The 17,177-nt window shown below is 30.2% G+C and overlaps 4 protein-coding genes across 8 annotated transcripts; 2 read left to right on the top strand and 2 right to left on the bottom strand.

Annotated features, from left to right (window-relative positions):
• The first annotated feature begins 340 nt into the window (after window positions 1-340).
• Window positions 341-6,085, top strand: LOC117213564 (ubiquitin conjugation factor E4 B). The gene is made up of 8 exons (XM_033459011.1): window positions 341-945; window positions 1,665-1,958; window positions 2,039-2,443; window positions 2,518-3,884; window positions 3,968-4,115; window positions 4,181-4,867; window positions 4,942-5,263; window positions 5,336-6,085. The coding sequence occupies exons 1-8, from the start codon at window positions 922-924 to the stop codon at window positions 5,398-5,400; spliced, it is 3,312 nt and encodes a 1,103-aa protein (XP_033314902.1). The 5' UTR covers window positions 341-921; the 3' UTR covers window positions 5,401-6,085.
• A 959-nt stretch (window positions 6,086-7,044) lies between these two features.
• On the bottom strand, window positions 7,045-8,665 carry LOC117212265. Its single transcript, XM_033456927.1, has 4 exons — window positions 8,375-8,665; window positions 8,103-8,229; window positions 7,872-8,019; window positions 7,045-7,798 (listed from the first exon to the last, which is right to left on the bottom strand). The coding sequence occupies exons 1-4, from the start codon at window positions 8,480-8,482 to the stop codon at window positions 7,090-7,092; spliced, it is 1,092 nt and encodes a 363-aa protein (XP_033312818.1). The 5' UTR covers window positions 8,483-8,665; the 3' UTR covers window positions 7,045-7,089.
• Window positions 8,666-8,837: 172 nt separating this feature from the next.
• Window positions 8,838-11,545, bottom strand: LOC117212271 (ubiA prenyltransferase domain-containing protein 1 homolog). The gene is made up of 2 exons (XM_033456939.1): window positions 11,177-11,545; window positions 8,838-10,923 (listed from the first exon to the last, which is right to left on the bottom strand). Exon 2 carries the CDS (start codon window positions 10,908-10,910, stop codon window positions 9,912-9,914), a length of 999 nt encoding a protein of 332 aa, XP_033312830.1. The 5' UTR covers window positions 10,911-10,923; window positions 11,177-11,545; the 3' UTR covers window positions 8,838-9,911.
• Window positions 11,546-11,981: 436 nt separating this feature from the next.
• Window positions 11,982-17,001, top strand: LOC117211684 (myeloid leukemia factor). Of its 5 annotated transcripts, none has more exons than XM_033455878.1 (7): window positions 11,983-12,261; window positions 12,684-12,888; window positions 12,973-13,255; window positions 13,333-13,468; window positions 14,376-14,450; window positions 16,128-16,187; window positions 16,453-17,001. In XM_033455878.1, exons 1-6 carry the CDS (start codon window positions 12,209-12,211, stop codon window positions 16,144-16,146), a joined length of 771 nt encoding a protein of 256 aa, XP_033311769.1. In that variant the 5' UTR covers window positions 11,983-12,208; the 3' UTR covers window positions 16,147-16,187; window positions 16,453-17,001. The 5 variants fall into 5 exon arrangements, with proteins under 5 accessions (XP_033311744.1, XP_033311735.1, XP_033311769.1 ...); XM_033455869.1 differs by having other exon boundaries at window positions 14,355-14,450; XM_033455853.1 differs by lacking the exon at window positions 16,128-16,187 and having other exon boundaries at window positions 11,982-12,261.
• Window positions 17,002-17,177: the final 176 nt, after the last annotated feature.

Genomic DNA, 17,177 nt, shown 5'->3' with positions numbered 1-17,177 from the left:
ATTTCTTACGTACACTTTTAGCCTAAGCTTAAATTAAATACTAAATTGAGAATTCAATTTTTAAAAGAATACGTTTTCCATAATAACTTTATTGTAGTCTATTTTATTAGAATATAAAATTATATTTGTCATTAAAAAAAATTCTTCATCTTCAAAAAGATTATTATCGTCATATTATCATTTGTGCTTTTCCGTATCTGTAAAAATAAGGAAGATATCGAAGATGATAAAGATTATTGTCTCATACTATATATGTGAATATTTATATGAGAATATAACAAATAAAATCTTTTTATTCCTGTTGACTTTGCCAACAGGGAGGTAGGTTACCAAGTTCGGTGGTTGAACTGAATATGGTTTCTACACTTACCGCTGTAAATCATAGAGGGCATAACGAAACCTGTGATTTTTTTGCACGATCGATATTCTAGAACATGTGACACAAAGTTCCATAAAGTGTTAGGTCTGTCCTGTATACATATCTGGTTTGTGTTATAACATCACAAGTTGTTTAGTCAGTCTGTAGTGTAGTTGCTGATCATTTTACTACTACAACGATGAATTTCTCTCGATTCTTGGTAATGGTCTACTGCGCAACCGGCAAAACTGCGTTGACGAAACTGTAGTTACCATTATCAATGCGAGAGAGCGTTCTATCGTATATTAGTTGCTCAGCTGTTTTGAAGAATCGACGCAGCTTAACAGTGATTATCCGTAACGCAGTGTAGAATTGCTGCTTTCACGTCCAAACGCAAACAGATGTGGAGTGGCTGTCCAAATTTTTGACGTATCTCGTTTACGATTCTCTGAACAAGCGAATACAATTTTTCTATAGAATTTTTATAACACCAGCGACCGTGGGGATCACAGTTGATCGTGTCAGAGGTTAGAGAGATCAAAAGAAAAAATAAAGAAATCGCCATGAGCGAGTTAAGCCAAGAGGAAGTGAGTACCAATGCACCGTTTCCAATCGTTATTCAATAGCGTCCGTAAGTCCGTTTTGTTGTTACCATTCCTTTCGCTTTATACTTGCCCTTTTCTCACTATTTTCGTTACATGAAAGGGAATATGACAGGGCCGTTTACCAGGGAATAGGAAAGAATAACAGGATAAAGAATGGTCTCATCGACGAGACAATAATTGCAAAATAGTCGTTATTCTACTTATGGTATTGTGTTAAGATAATTATATAACATAATAAATAAAAACTGATTTTTCCATTGTAATAATACAATTTTTTAGAGTGATTCTCTTGTCATCAACTACAACGTTTATTTACTTTCTTTTGTAATGTAAACAAAAATCGTGTATTTCATTGTTTTAAGATATGTATGAGATATTATTTTTAATATAAACAAATTTATTTAAAAATGAACTATATATTTTATACATTTATAAGAGTATTCTTTTTATTTTTTATTGTTATTGTTTATGGTCTTTGTTCTTGATATAAATATAGCAAGTCTTTGTCTAGATCTTATGTAGTTCTGATTATTATGTCATCTCTTTTTGTGTCCTATTAAATAGTATTTTCAATGTGGAAAGTTATTATAAAACAAAATTTTTATTGGAATTATGTCATCTATGGATTGTTAAGAAGTTATCTTGTAGAAAAATGAAAATAATATTAGATATTAAATAATTAACATATATTTAAATTGTAGGTAAGAAGAAGACGTATGGCTCGTTTAGCGGGCTTAGACAGCTTCAGTTCAACAGTCAATTCAAATCACAATAATGATCCAGTTTCTCCAAATACACCGGGTCCATCTAAAACATTTACAGAACAAATAATATCACCACTGAAACAACAACAATTTCAAAATCCTGGAGTACCAATGGAGATAGAAGAAAGTAATAACAAGCAATGTAGCAGTTCTGGTGTTGATATAGATTCAGGGATTGAAAATATGGAAGTTGAAGAGCCTGATAGAAAAGAATTAAAACCAAGATCACGCGTAAGCACATATATATATATATATCTTTTTTGGTTAATGTATATAAAATATTACTATTATTATATTCATTTACTCTTTAGACTACAAGTTCCAGTACAGAGGTAACCACAGAACAAATACATGCAGTTATATCACGTGTACTACGCATATCGTGGAAAGAACCAGCAGAGGGTTGTATATTTTTACCACAAACAGCAACATATGCGTTATCAACAAAACTCGTTGATGCCACAGAGATTATAAATCAAGCATTAATGGAGGTTTTATGCATGTTTATGAGGGATGAGGATCCTTTAAAAGAAATTAATATAGACACCTCCTCGGATAGGGAAGATAGTCCAAATAGTCAAACAAGTCCATTACAAAGTCCGGTCACAACATTTTGCCGTTGTGATATTTGTTGTAAGTCGTCGCAACCTAAAAGTCTCATTTATTTACTAGACTGCTATTCAAGAGTTGCGATTGAAGAACGAAATCACCCAAAGGTACAGTTGACATTAATTTTCAGCCATAATACATGCCTTGCCAAATGATGTAATACTAACTTTTCTATGAACAGAAATCGAGTACACCACCACTGTCTGATGTACTAGCTGTTCTAAGGGCACAGTGTGTTCAGTATTCCAGTCTTGTACTACAAGGCCTAGTTGGTATTTCTCAGTCTTCAACCACATACCCGTTATCCATGACACCTCTTCTGTACCCAGTACTTTCGCAAAGTTTACCTCGTGGTTATTTACACGAGCTTGTTGCGAGAACGCACACAAATGCAGCAGTATGTAATAAAATTTTTACACCACTCTTACAAGGCTTGTATCTTTCGATGCAGCAAGCCAGTTTAATTAGGAATACGCATCGAAGACCGATTGAAGCATTAGAAGAGTTAATAGAAATTTGTTGTGGACCGAGTAGTAATGTACGACCAATCTGTCGTTTAATCGTTCATCAAATTCAATTTTTACCTGACATTATGACGTCGGCCGCTGGTAAAGAAATTACAACAACGTCTCTCCTTGGACCGTTTTTGTCGGTTTCTGTGTTCGCAGAGGATCAACTGGACATGGCTGAAACATTCCTCAGTGGTAATCTGTTCGTCAATAAATCGATAACTTTAACGTTACAACAAGAATTAGAAAGTATCAGAACATCACTCCATAAGATATTTCATGCGATACTCGCGAGTAGTAACTGCCGTGAAGCTATGTTAACATACTTAGCAACATTATTACGTTACAATGAAAAACGTGCTCAAATACAAACGGAAGAATTCTCTCTTGCCGGAGACGGATTTATGCTGAATCTCTTGTCGGTGTTACAAAAGCTTTCTGTAAAAATTAAACTGGACACGGTAGATCCATTGTATCCGTTTCATCCAGCAAGTTTTATTGAAATAAAGAACGATACAAGGCTGAAACTTACGTGCCAAGAAGTTACCGATTGGTTAAAACATTTAGAAAGGACACACAAGTGGGTCGAGCCAAAGTTTCCAACACAATGTTGGTTCCTTACTCTACATTGTCACCACATAGCGTTGTTACCGGCTTTACAGAAATACCAGAGAAAGCTGAGGACTTTACGTGATGTGCAAAAAATGCTCGATGATCTACAAGCTACCGAACCGCAATGGAAAGACAGCCCTTTCGCTAGCCGTAATAAAGAATTGATAGAACGTTGTAAGGAACAATTGAAACATCTTGGCAAATCTAAAGTATACACAGATGCTGGATTAATTGATCCTGTTTTATTGAGAAGGTGCTTGCACTTTTACATATCTGTAGCAGAGATTCTGCTAAGTTTATTGACACAAACTTCACCAGGAAATCCTATTCCCGAACTGCCTTTGCCTCAAGAGGTTCCACAAAAGTTCACAGCATTACCAGAATGGTATGTCGAAGATATTGCAGAATTTATACTATTTACTCTTCAGTAAGTACTGTTTTGTATTGTCTAATATCAAGATGTCACAATAATTTGTATACTATATTATTATTATCTCCTATCTTTCATAGATTTTGCCCTGGTGTGATAATAAACAACATGGATAATTCACTCATTACATGGTTACTTGTAGTAGTATGTACTCCACATTGTATACGAAATCCGTATTTAATAGCGAAAATTATTGAAGTAATATTTGTAATAAATCCCAACGTTCAGGTAAATAAAAAAAAGATTGTAATTATATATTTTCTTGAACAATATCTAATAAATTTTCATTTTAGGGACGAACTGAATCGCTCCACGATCAAGTAATGGCACATCCTATATCAAAAACGTTATTAGCATCATATTTGATGAAATTTTACACTGATGTCGAAACGACCGGCTCTAGTTCAGAATTTTATGATAAATTTTCGATTCGTTATCACATTAGTTTAATACTGAAATCTATGTGGGATAGTCCAGTCCATCGCAAGTCGATCATTGATGAAAGCAATAATGGGAATCAATTTGTGAAATTTATTAACATGTTAATGAACGACACCACATTTTTACTTGATGAAAGTTTGGAATCGTTAAAGCGTATTCATGAAATTCAAGAACTAATGTCAGATCTTAAAGCATGGTCAGCGTTATCCCGTGAACAACAACATTCGCGGATGAAACAATTGGCTGCAGATGAGAGACAAGCCAGATCTTATCTCACTTTGGCCAAGGAAACTGTTGCTATGTTCCAATATTTAACAGATGATATTACAGAACCATTTTTGCGGCCAGAGTTAGTTGGAAGATTATGTGCCATGTTAAATTTTAATCTACAACAATTATGTGGTCCTAAATGTAAAAACTTAAAAGTAAGGATACCACAAAAATATGGGTGGGAACCAAGAGCTTTACTAAGTCAATTGGTCGACATATATCTACATCTTGATTGCGAAATTTTTGCCGCTGCTTTGGCTGCCGATGAAGTAAGTTTATGATGGTATTAATACATGAAGTGAATAATGGAAAAATGTTGTTCTAATGAATGCTATTATTGCAGCGTTCATTCTGCATGGAGCTATTTATTGATGCCGCAAACAAGTTAGAAAGATCAGTAATCAAATCTATCATAGAGATAGAAAGATTTGTAGCGCTTGCGGAACGTGCTGCAGATATAGCAAGGGATAATCGTGCGCGTGATGCAGATTATGGTGACGCACCGGAAGAATTTCGAGACCCACTTATGGACACACTCATGGAAGAACCTGTTAAACTTCCGTCTGGTATAGTTATGGATAAAGCAGTTATTATTAGACATCTTCTCAATAGTGCTACAGATCCTTTTAGTCGACAACCTCTCAGCGAAGATATGCTTACACCAAGTGAGTAAATGAAATCACTTTTTTTTCTAATAGAAAAAGAATATTTAGTGATTAATTATTCCGTATTCCTAGTGCCCGATTTGGAGAAAAGAATATCAATGTGGAAACAACAAAAGAAAAAATCGACAAAAATATAAATTGTGATCCTAATACAATAATCATTTTATGGAAGCATCACGATATTGTGTAGTTAATATTACTACATGATATATTGTACCAGCCCATAGATGTATCACTCTGTGGTAAATGAATACAGTGCAATGATCTCGCTAATGTGCAAATATTGCACTCAATAAATTTACAGTTTTAATACATTAAAACGTTAAACAGACTGCAGCTAGGTAACCGCCTGCACATTACTCTTAAAGAAAGAACAGATACTTTTAAAAAACTTGTAAATAATTGCTGGCTGATAACATCAGTATCCAGAGAAATTAAAATCTTATTTACAAACTTAGCACTTGTTCCTTTGTACGTTTTAAATATACGAGACTGCGAATGAAAAATTACAACATATGATCGATTATAAGAATAGTAAGTTAAGCAGAGTAGAAACAGGAAAGGTTAATTATTTAAACCCTTTCATTTGAAATTTGGTAATTTATGAACGGATATAAAAAAAAACATTATTTGATGCAAAATTTATGTAAATGATTTATACAAAATATTTAAAAAGTTGTTATAAAAGCTTCTTTTTAAACGTTAACACGTATTGCATGATGGAGAAAGATAATTTGCAGCGATTATGATTCTTTTTAAAGATGTACATGGTAAATGTATCATGCGTATTCCTTCAATAAATTTCATGAGTAAAGATCTGTATCTGTGTATATAGTAATACGTTATTCGAAACAATTCCATCCAATAAAATATTTTTTGTTTCTACAATGTAAAGTATTCAAAAAGATTTTTAAAAAATTTTTATTTGTAATTATGCTTTCTTCATTAAAAATCTGGATATCTCGTTATTTCAAGACAAAATATGTATTTTTGCTGTACAACTCTAGAAATGAAATGCATTTACTGAAAATAGCCATAGATTTGTAACATTTTGAAAACTTAAGAAAAGCAATGCAGATTTTCAAAAAATATGTTTATAGTTCACTATTTCCACATCAATTAAAAGTTCTTTTTGCAAATCGCATTTATATAATTATATTTTCATACTTCATTATCAATTGCTGATATTACATAAATTTATCATTAAATAATGTTAAAGACAATTTAAAAAAATTTTATTAATTGTAAATACAAACATAAAAAGTATCTTGTATTGTTAAAGACAATGTTAAATAACATAAAAGTATAATCTATACTAAATTAATTGCTACTGATAATTAGAAAATATATTATTTGTTATATTCCCATTTTATGTACTATGATTAATGTTTAATTGCATTCTAATTACATTTAAAATTCATAAATTTTACATTATGGAAAAGATGAGAAACTTAAATAATGAATATGAATCAACTGCCACTGCAATTGTAATGTTATTTTGCAAGTAATTTAAATGTTTTACTTTCTTCTTTTATATACTTTTAAAATATTCTTTTTTATAGGAGAATTAATTATACTTGATAATTAAGAAATCATTTACACTATATTTGTAAATATCTTAAATGTAAATTTTTAAAATAAACGAGAAAGTTCATGAAATTAAACAAATATTTAAGCATAAGATATGTAAATGACAAATTACATATTGTAAATTATATATAAAAATATAATATTTAGATAATACTGAATTATTTTATTTAAATTAAAAAAAATATGAATACATATATATATCTTTGTTGACCATTATTTATAAAGCAGAATTACACTTATGAAACATTGTTCATTGATCTTCCCCTGCCTAGTCCAATTTTTTTCAACTTATCAGTGTTCAATGTAATCTTTCCTCTGCCAATTCCCATTGAACTAACTACTGATTCTAAGTCCTCTATACAAGAGTCTTCATTTGCTCCCCTTCCTAGTCCAATTTTTCTCAACTGATCAGTGTTCAATGTAATCTTCCCTCTGCCAATTCCCACTGAACTAACTACTGATTCTAAGTCCTCTATACAAGAGTCTTCATTTGCTCCTCTTCCTAGTCCTATTTTTTTCAACTGATTAGTGTTCAGTGTAATCTTTCCTCTGCCAATTCCCATTGAACTAACTACTAATTCTGAGTCCTCTATACAAGAGTCTCCATTTGCTTCTCTTCCTAGTCCAATTTTTTTCAACTGATCAGTGTTCAATGTAATCTTTCCTCTGCCAATTCCCATTGAACTAATTACTGATTCTGAATCCTCTATACAAGAGTCTTCATTTGCTCCCCTTCCTAGCCCAATTTTTTTCAACTGATCAGTGTTCAATGTAATCTTTCCTCTGCCAATTCCCATTGAACTAACTACTGATTCTAGGTCCTCAATACAATAGTCTTCACTCCCTTCTTTTAACATAGCTTCAGAGAAACCACGTGGTGCTCTTATAAATATATCATCTAAGCTTCTTTTTTTCAATTTATATCGAGGAGAGTCACAATGAGCCCTTATAAACATATAAAAAGGTCATAAATAAGTAACAAATCAATATTGAATAAAAACAAAAACTTCATTATTACTTTGAATCAATGTTATTGCCCACAGAATATTCTTCTTCAGTTATGGTATTGGAATTGTCATTAATATCTATGTCCCAATTTTCTTTACAATCTATTGTACTTGAAAGATCTGGAGGTACAAAATTTGTTGCACCATGTTTTCTTATTTCTATGAAACAATATATTTTGATATTTTATTTGAAAAGGTATAAAATATGTTAGAAATAAAATATAAAAGTAGAAAATAAAGACCTGAATATATTTCTGATTCCAATATATTACGTGTGGGACAGGTAGTGATATGTTCCTCAAATTCTTTTTTAGACAATCGGTGGGATGCATTATATGGACACATGAGCTTATAATGTTCAGGATATTGCTATTTTAAAGATTTAATGTATTTACATAACTATATTATAAGAATTTTTCATATATTTACATAACTATATTTTGAGAATATTTCACGAAGATTGTTTATTGTCTGGAATTATTAGAAGATCAATGTGTTTATAATACACACTTACTTTTTCGCATTTGATAATGTGCTTTGGAAGACGAGATTTTGCGACAGAGTGACTTTTGTCATACGGACATACCACAATCGGATCAAGGAGCGTTTGATATTTGTGCATTTTGAGTTTTTTTTAATAAAAAGTAGCTTATTAAGTGTACAATTTTATACTAAATGTTGAAATCAATTTTTGTATGTTTTAATGTTATAACGTTTTAACGATCTCTCTCTATGTTTGTTCTATCGATAATCGAAATTATACTTTTCAATATATCGATTAAGATCGATAATCATGTTTATATCAACTTATATTTTGAAGAGAAAAAAGCATGAAAAACACGCGACATAGTTAAAGTTATAAATTACTTATGTTTTAATAATAAAAATTCCATAACATTTTGTTGTATTTATGGATATATCGAACTTATTAAAACGTACGGGAAATGATGTTTTTTAAACAGGAAACAAAGGAAAAATAATTGATACACAATGATTTATTAAATTATTGCCATGAAAACTTAGCTTTTTTCTTTACTACTCGTATTTTATATGATATATCTTGTTCTCGTTGAGATTGCGTTGTTTACATAAATATATGATAGAAACAAGAGATATTACCATGGATCTACTTTCATAAATAGTTGTGATTAATTTATACATATGATAAAATTAATTCTAATGTATTATAGTGGTTTAATCGTTTATAAGTTGTATCTTATATTTTACATTTAGAGGTACAATATATTGTTTTATTTTTGACGAACGAGTGAAATTAATTTTAATTTTATTACTTTGGTTTTTCGTAGTATGTAAACATTTCCATCTATTTGCATCCTGCACTTTAAAATAGGAAGGAACAATAAAGTAATTATAAACACTGCCACGTCGATAATTTACAATAATGATTGTATTACAAATCTATACATCAATACGAAACAACGAAATAATATTGTATTAATACGTTATCAAAATATCGTAAGAATTTATTGTCTTATTTCGTAAATTTATCAATTTATAAAATGTAAAAACTGCAATGTACGTGTAGATTTCTATTCTCGAGATTCTTATATCCTTGAGGTTACAAAAGATATGCATATCGGTTTTTTATAAATAACATTACTTAGTTTCTAAATAAAGAAGATAAATTATTTAAGATGAACTATTATAAACATGTTTAAATAATTATATATATTCATAAATTTATCTTTTACACTTATTTTAAGTGCAAAAATATGTTAATGACACACAATGAAAAATTACAAATAGAAATTCAAATTATTAACTGTATAATTTCTTTGTACATATTCAAGACCTTTGCGTTGTTAGAAAATTATCTCCAAATTTTTATTGTATTACAAATATTATTACTACGATATACTAAAAAATGCATTTCATAATGCATCACTTGACCATGTAATTAAGAATTAATAACAATGTAAAGTGGTGAAAGCAACATTTGTAACTTATATAAGATTACACTAACAGCTGCTCATACAATTATTTGCACATTTAAGTTCTTTTCTGGATAATGATACCAAATCATATGTATGTTACAGATAGGGAAGGGGATTCACAAGTAAGCAAGCAATGACATATAAAATGCCCAGAAACATATTTAATTTAGCTGTTTGCTTGGGTACACTCTGAATCATATGAGGGTTTCTGAATTGTTTTTCTATCTTGAAGGCAGTTGGTAAAGTAGTTACTGGTAATAAAAACCATATAGAATACCTTAATGCAAGCACTACCAGAGTTACATATGGAGTGAATAATAAAAAAGCATACAAAACATGAGATATGGTATGACCTATTAAAATAGCTAATGTCACTATGCCTGCCTTTTTATCACTTTCTAAGTCTCGGGTATTGTTACTGTGTAGAATAGCCTCTGTATTTAATGCAAGAGGTATAGCATAGTATATTGTACCTAGTTCGATATAACCAGTTTGAGCCATGAATGCAAACAAAACTGAAATTGGACCAAATATAACTAAGATAAGGACATCACCTAATGCAATGTATTTAAATCCTATTCCTCCTGTATAAAGAAATGAAGAGGATAAACCTCCAAAATACACAAGTGCAAGATGTTCCATTCTTGCAGGAGATATAGTTGTTAATAGAACAAAACCCAAACACCCTGCTGTATATAATATTGCACCTAGTGAAACTAATTCATCCTTTGATAAAAGTTGATCTACCAATATTCTGTCATCACTTTTCCGGCTATCAACTCCTTTTATGTAATCGAAATAAGTGTTTACTACATTACCAGCCCCATGTACGCAAAAAACTGTATATACTGTTAGAATCAAAGATATCCAGCTAAAACTTGCTGTACTTGTTAATCGATATGCTAATGCAGATCCAAGAAGTGTTGGCATTAATGAAGCACTTAATGACCATGGTCGAACGGCTAAGAAATATGAAGACAACTTCATAAGTGGAGAATTCAATGTTGAAGATGTTATGGGTGAACAATTTGCATTCTTTGACATTGACTTTCCTCCAACTTCTTCAGTAGAGATCCAAATTCCATTGGACATCATATTTTATATTACGCTACAAATAAAATATGCAAATGAAACTGCTATTTATAATAGTAAAAAATATAATATAATATTTATATTTTTTCCTTAATAATAAAACAGTCTTATGTAATACAAAAACGAACTTTTATATATATATTGTATATAATATATAGTATAATATATATATATATATGTATATATATATATAGATTCTTTAATTGAAAAAAATTGTTTATCAATTTCTATAATAAAAGATCTATAAAATATATATATAATTTACTTACATATTATTCATTCAAGGAAAGTAAATTAGGTTAGAATGATCTCCATAATGCTTTAACAATTGTTACGTTTTTTAAGTACATTTTTTTTATCATGAAAAATGCCTAATTACGCGAAAGTAATAATTTTCAAACAAATGTTGACATTTAAAATTCGCGTATGAGGAAAAATTTCATTCCTCTACTTGTGTACTGTTAAATGTAACGATGACGTGTTTTCATCAATTTACATGTGGCGCTCTCTGAAATATTCCTTTCACCTTAAAGTCAACAACATAGTTGGAGAATTTCTTTTTACCAAAAAACATTTGAATACATTCAGCTCATACTTTATTCTTTAAATATTATAACAACTATGGAATTTACAAATTATACGCGTCTAATTACTTTCTTCCAAACTTGTTAACTTTTATAAGCAAACAGTTCCCTACTCCTGTTATATATTAAATCTTATATATGTATAGTGAAAATCGACCTTATATCGTTATATATTATATAAACTCATAGAATAAGAACAATCAGTTTTCTTTAATACATTTTAATCAAAGAATAATCTTTCAGTTTTTTATCATTACACAAGAAAACATTTGAAGCAGTAAATTTATAATCAATTTAAAAAAATAATTCAGAAATTCGAAATTAAATTGACTTCGAAATTTTAGAAATGAGATATCCAATAGCAGTACAGTACAGTGTATTGGCTAAAATTAGCTAAACAATACGGTTCATGCAAACGAGTCATAACACCAAACTATGTAAGTATGGGTGTATAAATGTACAGTTAGATCCATTTGCTGTATATTATACTGTATACTATTCGTTATACGGTTAATTTTTGGCCGTGGAGTGGTGTCTAATAGTACTAGACATTTCACTTCACATTTCTGTTTCCAGAAGTTTCTATAAAATCTTTTAGGCGAAATCTCTCACGAAAATTTTCTTCGTTTCATCCATTTCAAGTGTTCGTGTTATTCTATTTTCAATTATTGATCGTAATTTTTTTTACAAATAGTATCCATTTAACTGTTTTTCAAAATGGCCTTTTTCGGATCATTGATGGGTGATCTCAACGATGATCCTGTTTTTGGGTGAGTTAGAATAACTTTTATTAGTCTAGTTTTGTGTAAAAATAAAAAATATTCGCATTGAATACTTTTTTCTATCTATTTTATTATAATTACTATTAAAAGAATATTTTATTAATTTCATTATACAAATTTGCGGAAAAGTATTGTTGGATTCGATCCAACAATAAAATTCTATGCATTTCATGTTAGCAACAAAATTCACTTTTCTTAATCTGATTAAGATATAACTAGGCAGAAGCATTTATTTTAATCTTCAGATGGAGATTTCATTTTTTCTGTTATTTAATGTATTACATAATTATTGTTTTTTATGTAATTAGCAGCATTAGCAGCATTATATTAATTAATTTTAATATGCTTAGAGATAGCTGTAAACAGATAAAGTACATTATATAGTTTTTGTTGCTGTATGTTTTCTATAGGTCTCATATGCAATCTATGAGGAACATAAATGACGTGATGGCATCTTTGCTTCATGATCCATTTGGTATGCTAAGTAATCCTGGCCACCACCTTACTGCAAATGGCACCCATAGGAGCGTGGGTCATCAGAATAATCTTCAGATATTACCATTTGGATTTCCACCAATGCCATCATTTAATATAGGCAATGTGTTTTCAGACTTTGTATGTTAATTTCTTTTATTTTTTTTTTCATTTATAGACTAAAAAGTATCTGCAAGAGAAAGTAATATAAAAAATATGTTTTAGGATAATATGGCGCAGAGTGGAAATTGTCATTCATTTACCTCGAAATCTGTAATGACATTTGCTGGTAATGGTCAACCGCAGGTGTATCAAGCAACTATGTCCACAAGAACTGCTCCTGGTGGTGTAAAAGAAACAAAAACAACAGTCTGCGATTCTCGTACTGGAACAAAAAAGATGGCTATTGAACATCATATTGGAGATAGAGCACATATCTTAGAGAGAGAACATAATCTACATAGTGGTGAACAGGAAGAACGTCAAGAATTTATTAATCTTGATGAAGGTTTTTACACAAATTTTGTATTTATGTTTTTATTTTTTTCATGCATAGAGTAAAAATATATAAATTTTGCTTTACAGAAGAAGCAGAGAGTTTTAATAATGAATGGGAGTCACGTGTCCGTCGTTACCATGGTGGTAATTCTCATTATAGTAGCCATGGTCATCAAAATCGATCTGATCATAGGCAGTTGGCTTTACCTGATGCATCAGGAAGGTTAGTTAATTTAAATTTATTTCAGCATGTGTGTAATATATCTTGCAAACAATATTTCCTTTATATGCAATGACTTGCACAAAGAAATGAAAAAAGTACAAATATCTACTTGAATTCTCTTTAATATCTTTTTACAATTAATTTTTGATACACTTTTTTTTTATAAAATATTAGTATTTTTATAAAATAATGTAGTATCAAGATGTAAATATAATTGTATGCATGTTCAATATGAGTATAGAAATGTGCATATGTGTGCATGCATAGCAATATTACATGTATAATATTGTTATTGACAAACTCAAATTTATGCAGTGTGCATAAGAAATCCAAAAGACGAACCAGTAAAAAGAAGTGAAGGGAGAAACAGGATTACATCATACTTTGTCACTTCTGTCTCACTTTGTGCATTCCCTGCCAAAATTCTGTATTGAACATACAAATAAAAACATTTAAGCTTTAATTTTTATCTCTTCTATCTAGTTTCAATTTAGCATGAGCAAGAAGATATGTGTAGTATATTACATTGTAGACTTTTTGTGATATATATATCTTTAGTTCTTTATATTATTTGTTTTTATATTATTATACTACTGTTACGTGGACATACAATGGATAACACTATTTATTGATTTATACATACCATTACAGCGATAAATTAGCTGCAATATATTTTATAGGTTTTATTCTCATTAAAAGTATTTTATAGTAATGTAAAATCATTGAGTTTAATAAAAGATAATGTACCAATAAAATATATAAAATGTTGCATTTGATTTTTTTTGTCAAATGAAAATTAAAATGTTGTTAAGTTTTAAGCATTTTCTTATTTTGTTACTTCATCTTATTTGTGCATTATTGATTTGCTTATTATATGCTTTCATAGTCAATATTCTAATTCCTCAAGATGGGCACCTTCTCCTAGATGTAGTCTAAGACCACCACCTTCATTTAGAACATACAACCCCATTTCCAATTTAAGGTAAGTTCAGTTTCTTTTTTAAAGTTTATGTTTATTATACATATGTATATTAAAGCGAAACATTTTATTCTTCATTTGAAAAATTTATGCTTTCAACATATGGATATAGTATTATGTATATAGTATCTGTGTACAGGTGTATCAAAGGTCTATAATTCCATATACAGGGTGGTTGGTAACTGGTGGTACAAGCGGAAAGGGGGTGATTCTACGCGATAAAAGAAGCCGAAAATATATATTGGAGAAGAGTCAGAAATAGGGTTGTGGGCGTTTGATAAATCTTCATTGGGCTTAGCTATCGTCAGGGTACAACCAAGGTACGGGTTATTAACACGAGTATGGATACTACAGACTTGACAATCAATCGCAGCGATTAGGCACTCGCGACACTAGTGATAGTGGTCTTAGGTTCGATAACAAATCCTCGGTCAACGGGATGATAGATATCCTTGCTCACAAAATCTAACTCAAACGTGTAATACTCGCAGATCGTACGACGCTACTCTCTTCGTCGATGAGATCGCAAGAAAGAATGAATTTTCGTCCCAATGATGCCACAGAGGAAAACTATGATGGGGTGTGTCCAAAGACACGAGATCATCGGATTCGTCGAGTATAGCCCTCGTTCCGAAAGTAAGGGAAATTGACGTCGCTGTCAATTGGTCAATTTGAGATAAAGACTGCCTGTCCGTTTGAAGAACCTTAATTACCAAAAAAACCCAGGTTTCATATAGCGGGTCCTCAGGCTAACTGAACTTGTACTGTGTAAGTGCCTCAATATCTGGTATTCATTGTCCGAAGGAACCGTTGGAATGTTTTACTGTCAGGTACCTCTATGGGTATTTCTTTTAACGAGGGTCATACTATCACTCCACACCTTTGTTAGACGAAGCGCCTGTCCCGTTGACCGCAGCTACGTTCGGCGACTAATGGTCGCCTTAAGCCCAAGTTTATTATCACAAATCGCAAACAAATGCAGTTGGGCAGAATGATGGCAAATTGTTTAATTACAACTGTAAACTTTAATTACAATTTTACGGATTTTCCCGAAGTTCCAGAGGGAAGGCTCCGGTGTCCTTTCATCTCTGACATATAGAATAAAAATTTTTCGTTTGAGGTTTTGTTTTCGAGAAAATCGAATCACCCCCTTTCCGCTTGTACCACCAGTTACCAACCACCCTGTATATTCAAATACACAAGTAATTAAGTAATGTATATATTAATATTTTTATGGTACATAAACAATTGGTTTTATGCTCATACCTTAAAGCTAGTTTCCATTTATTTAGAATAAATGTCTATGTATTTGTATAACAAAGTCAATAATAAAATATATCGAAAAAAATGAAATTTTTTATCTATAAAATAATTATTGTGTAGTTTATAGCATGTGGTAGTTACAAGCAGCAGCAAAGATGTACCATACATCATATATGTTTCTAATTTATCATATATATTGCATGATTACTGTATAAATAATATGTATCTTTTCAACTTTAATTGTATTTCAAGGCAGAGGTATAAACTTTCACTTTAAAAGTATCTTTTATTTCTATATCAGGTTATGAAATATAAATTATCCATTATTACATTTGTTTATAGTCCATTACTTATTTTGTTATCTGTAATACAACAAACAACATTGGTATAAAATATACCATATATTGTGTATTGCAGGTACAGCCGCAAATATTAATAAAGTAAAAGCATAGTACACAGTGGTGACACTTATGCAACGTAAGTACGTTGCGTTTCACTTAACATTTATGTTCTGATATTTCAATTAAAAATTTTATTGTAATTGTTTGGATATGTTTTTCCAATGCCATGCTACTTAATTCTTGGGGAAGTAAAAATTTATCAATCATTCCCTTTTTTACAAAAATACTTAAAAAATGATATTTACACATGGACTAATTACATGGATATATTCTCACATTCTCATGTTTAATTTTTATTATACCTAAAGACATACTATGGTTTAACATTCTCATCTTTACAGTTCGAGTTCTTCCACAAATATTCAAGATACTAATTTTACGTCAGCAACGACTACGAATGTAGTAGGAAACCGAAAACGCAAACATATACCGGATGATGAAGTTTGGAAAAAGTGTCATGTTGTATCAGATAGTAATATGTAGATCAATCATTCAAACTATTACCGATGGTACTGCAGAACTTCGGTAAAATTCGTATCATTTAATAATATTATATTAGATCTAAAAGTGTTTTACAAATAATTTCTTATATCATGTTCTTATAGATTTAAGTGAATCGTAATTTCTTAAAGATTTTTCTGCAAATAAAAATAAAAAAGCTATTTTTTAGATCATATAATAAGTACTTTACCGAAGTTATGCTGCAGTTATTTTCCATTTTACATATAGACTTACTGATTCTTAGAATCTTTATGAATGAATATCATATGTGTAGAAATTCTATGAAATAATATATATCAATGTATGAAAAGTATGAGAGTAAGAATGTTAGAAAATATGTAGGTTTATTTCGAATAATATAAAAAAAGTATTAATCATTTCTCATAAAATTTGGTTTATGAACAGAAATATGTTTTGTTTGGAAATGTTGGAATGTTACTAAGGTGTTACTTTTTAGTTTTTAATATATTTGATTTTTGTGAGATTTTTTGTCTAAAAAAAAATCATGTTAAAATAACATTTAAGTTTTAGTTATATTTTTGATATTAAGAATATTCGAATTTAA

The sequence above is a fragment of the Bombus bifarius genome, unplaced genomic scaffold (assembly GCF_011952205.1).
Source record: "Bombus bifarius isolate JDL3187 unplaced genomic scaffold, Bbif_JDL3187 scf7180000007970, whole genome shotgun sequence".
Lineage (NCBI taxonomy): Eukaryota > Metazoa > Arthropoda > Insecta > Hymenoptera > Apidae > Bombus > Bombus bifarius.
Note: the sequence above shows the minus strand (reverse complement) of the source record. Positions and strands in the feature narration are given on the sequence as shown.

Coding starts and splice junctions, on each gene's coding strand:
- LOC117212271 (XM_033456939.1), bottom strand. CDS start 10,910: ATGATGTCCAATGGAATTTGGATCTCTACTGAAGAAGTTGGAGGAAAG.
- LOC117211684 (XM_033455844.1), top strand. CDS start 12,209: ATGGCCTTTTTCGGATCATTGATGGGTGATCTCAACGATGATCCTGTT. Junction 13,256..13,332: donor ATTTATTAATCTTGATGAAG/GTTTTTACACAA, acceptor TTTGCTTTACAG/AAGAAGCAGAGAGTTTTAAT. Junction 13,469..14,354: donor TTACCTGATGCATCAGGAAG/GTTAGTTAATTT, acceptor ATGCTTTCATAG/TCAATATTCTAATTCCTCAA.
- LOC117213564 (XM_033459011.1), top strand. CDS start 922: ATGAGCGAGTTAAGCCAAGAGGAA. Junction 946..1,664: donor GCGAGTTAAGCCAAGAGGAA/GTGAGTACCAAT, acceptor TTTAAATTGTAG/GTAAGAAGAAGACGTATGGC. Junction 4,868..4,941: donor CTGCTTTGGCTGCCGATGAA/GTAAGTTTATGA, acceptor CTATTATTGCAG/CGTTCATTCTGCATGGAGCT.
- LOC117212265 (XM_033456927.1), bottom strand. CDS start 8,482: ATGCACAAATATCAAACGCTCCTTGATCCGATTGTGGTATGTCCGTAT. Junction 8,020..8,102: donor GGAATCAGAAATATATTCAG/GTCTTTATTTTC, acceptor ATTGTTTCATAG/AAATAAGAAAACATGGTGCA. Junction 7,799..7,871: donor GGCAATAACATTGATTCAAA/GTAATAATGAAG, acceptor TATGTTTATAAG/GGCTCATTGTGACTCTCCTC.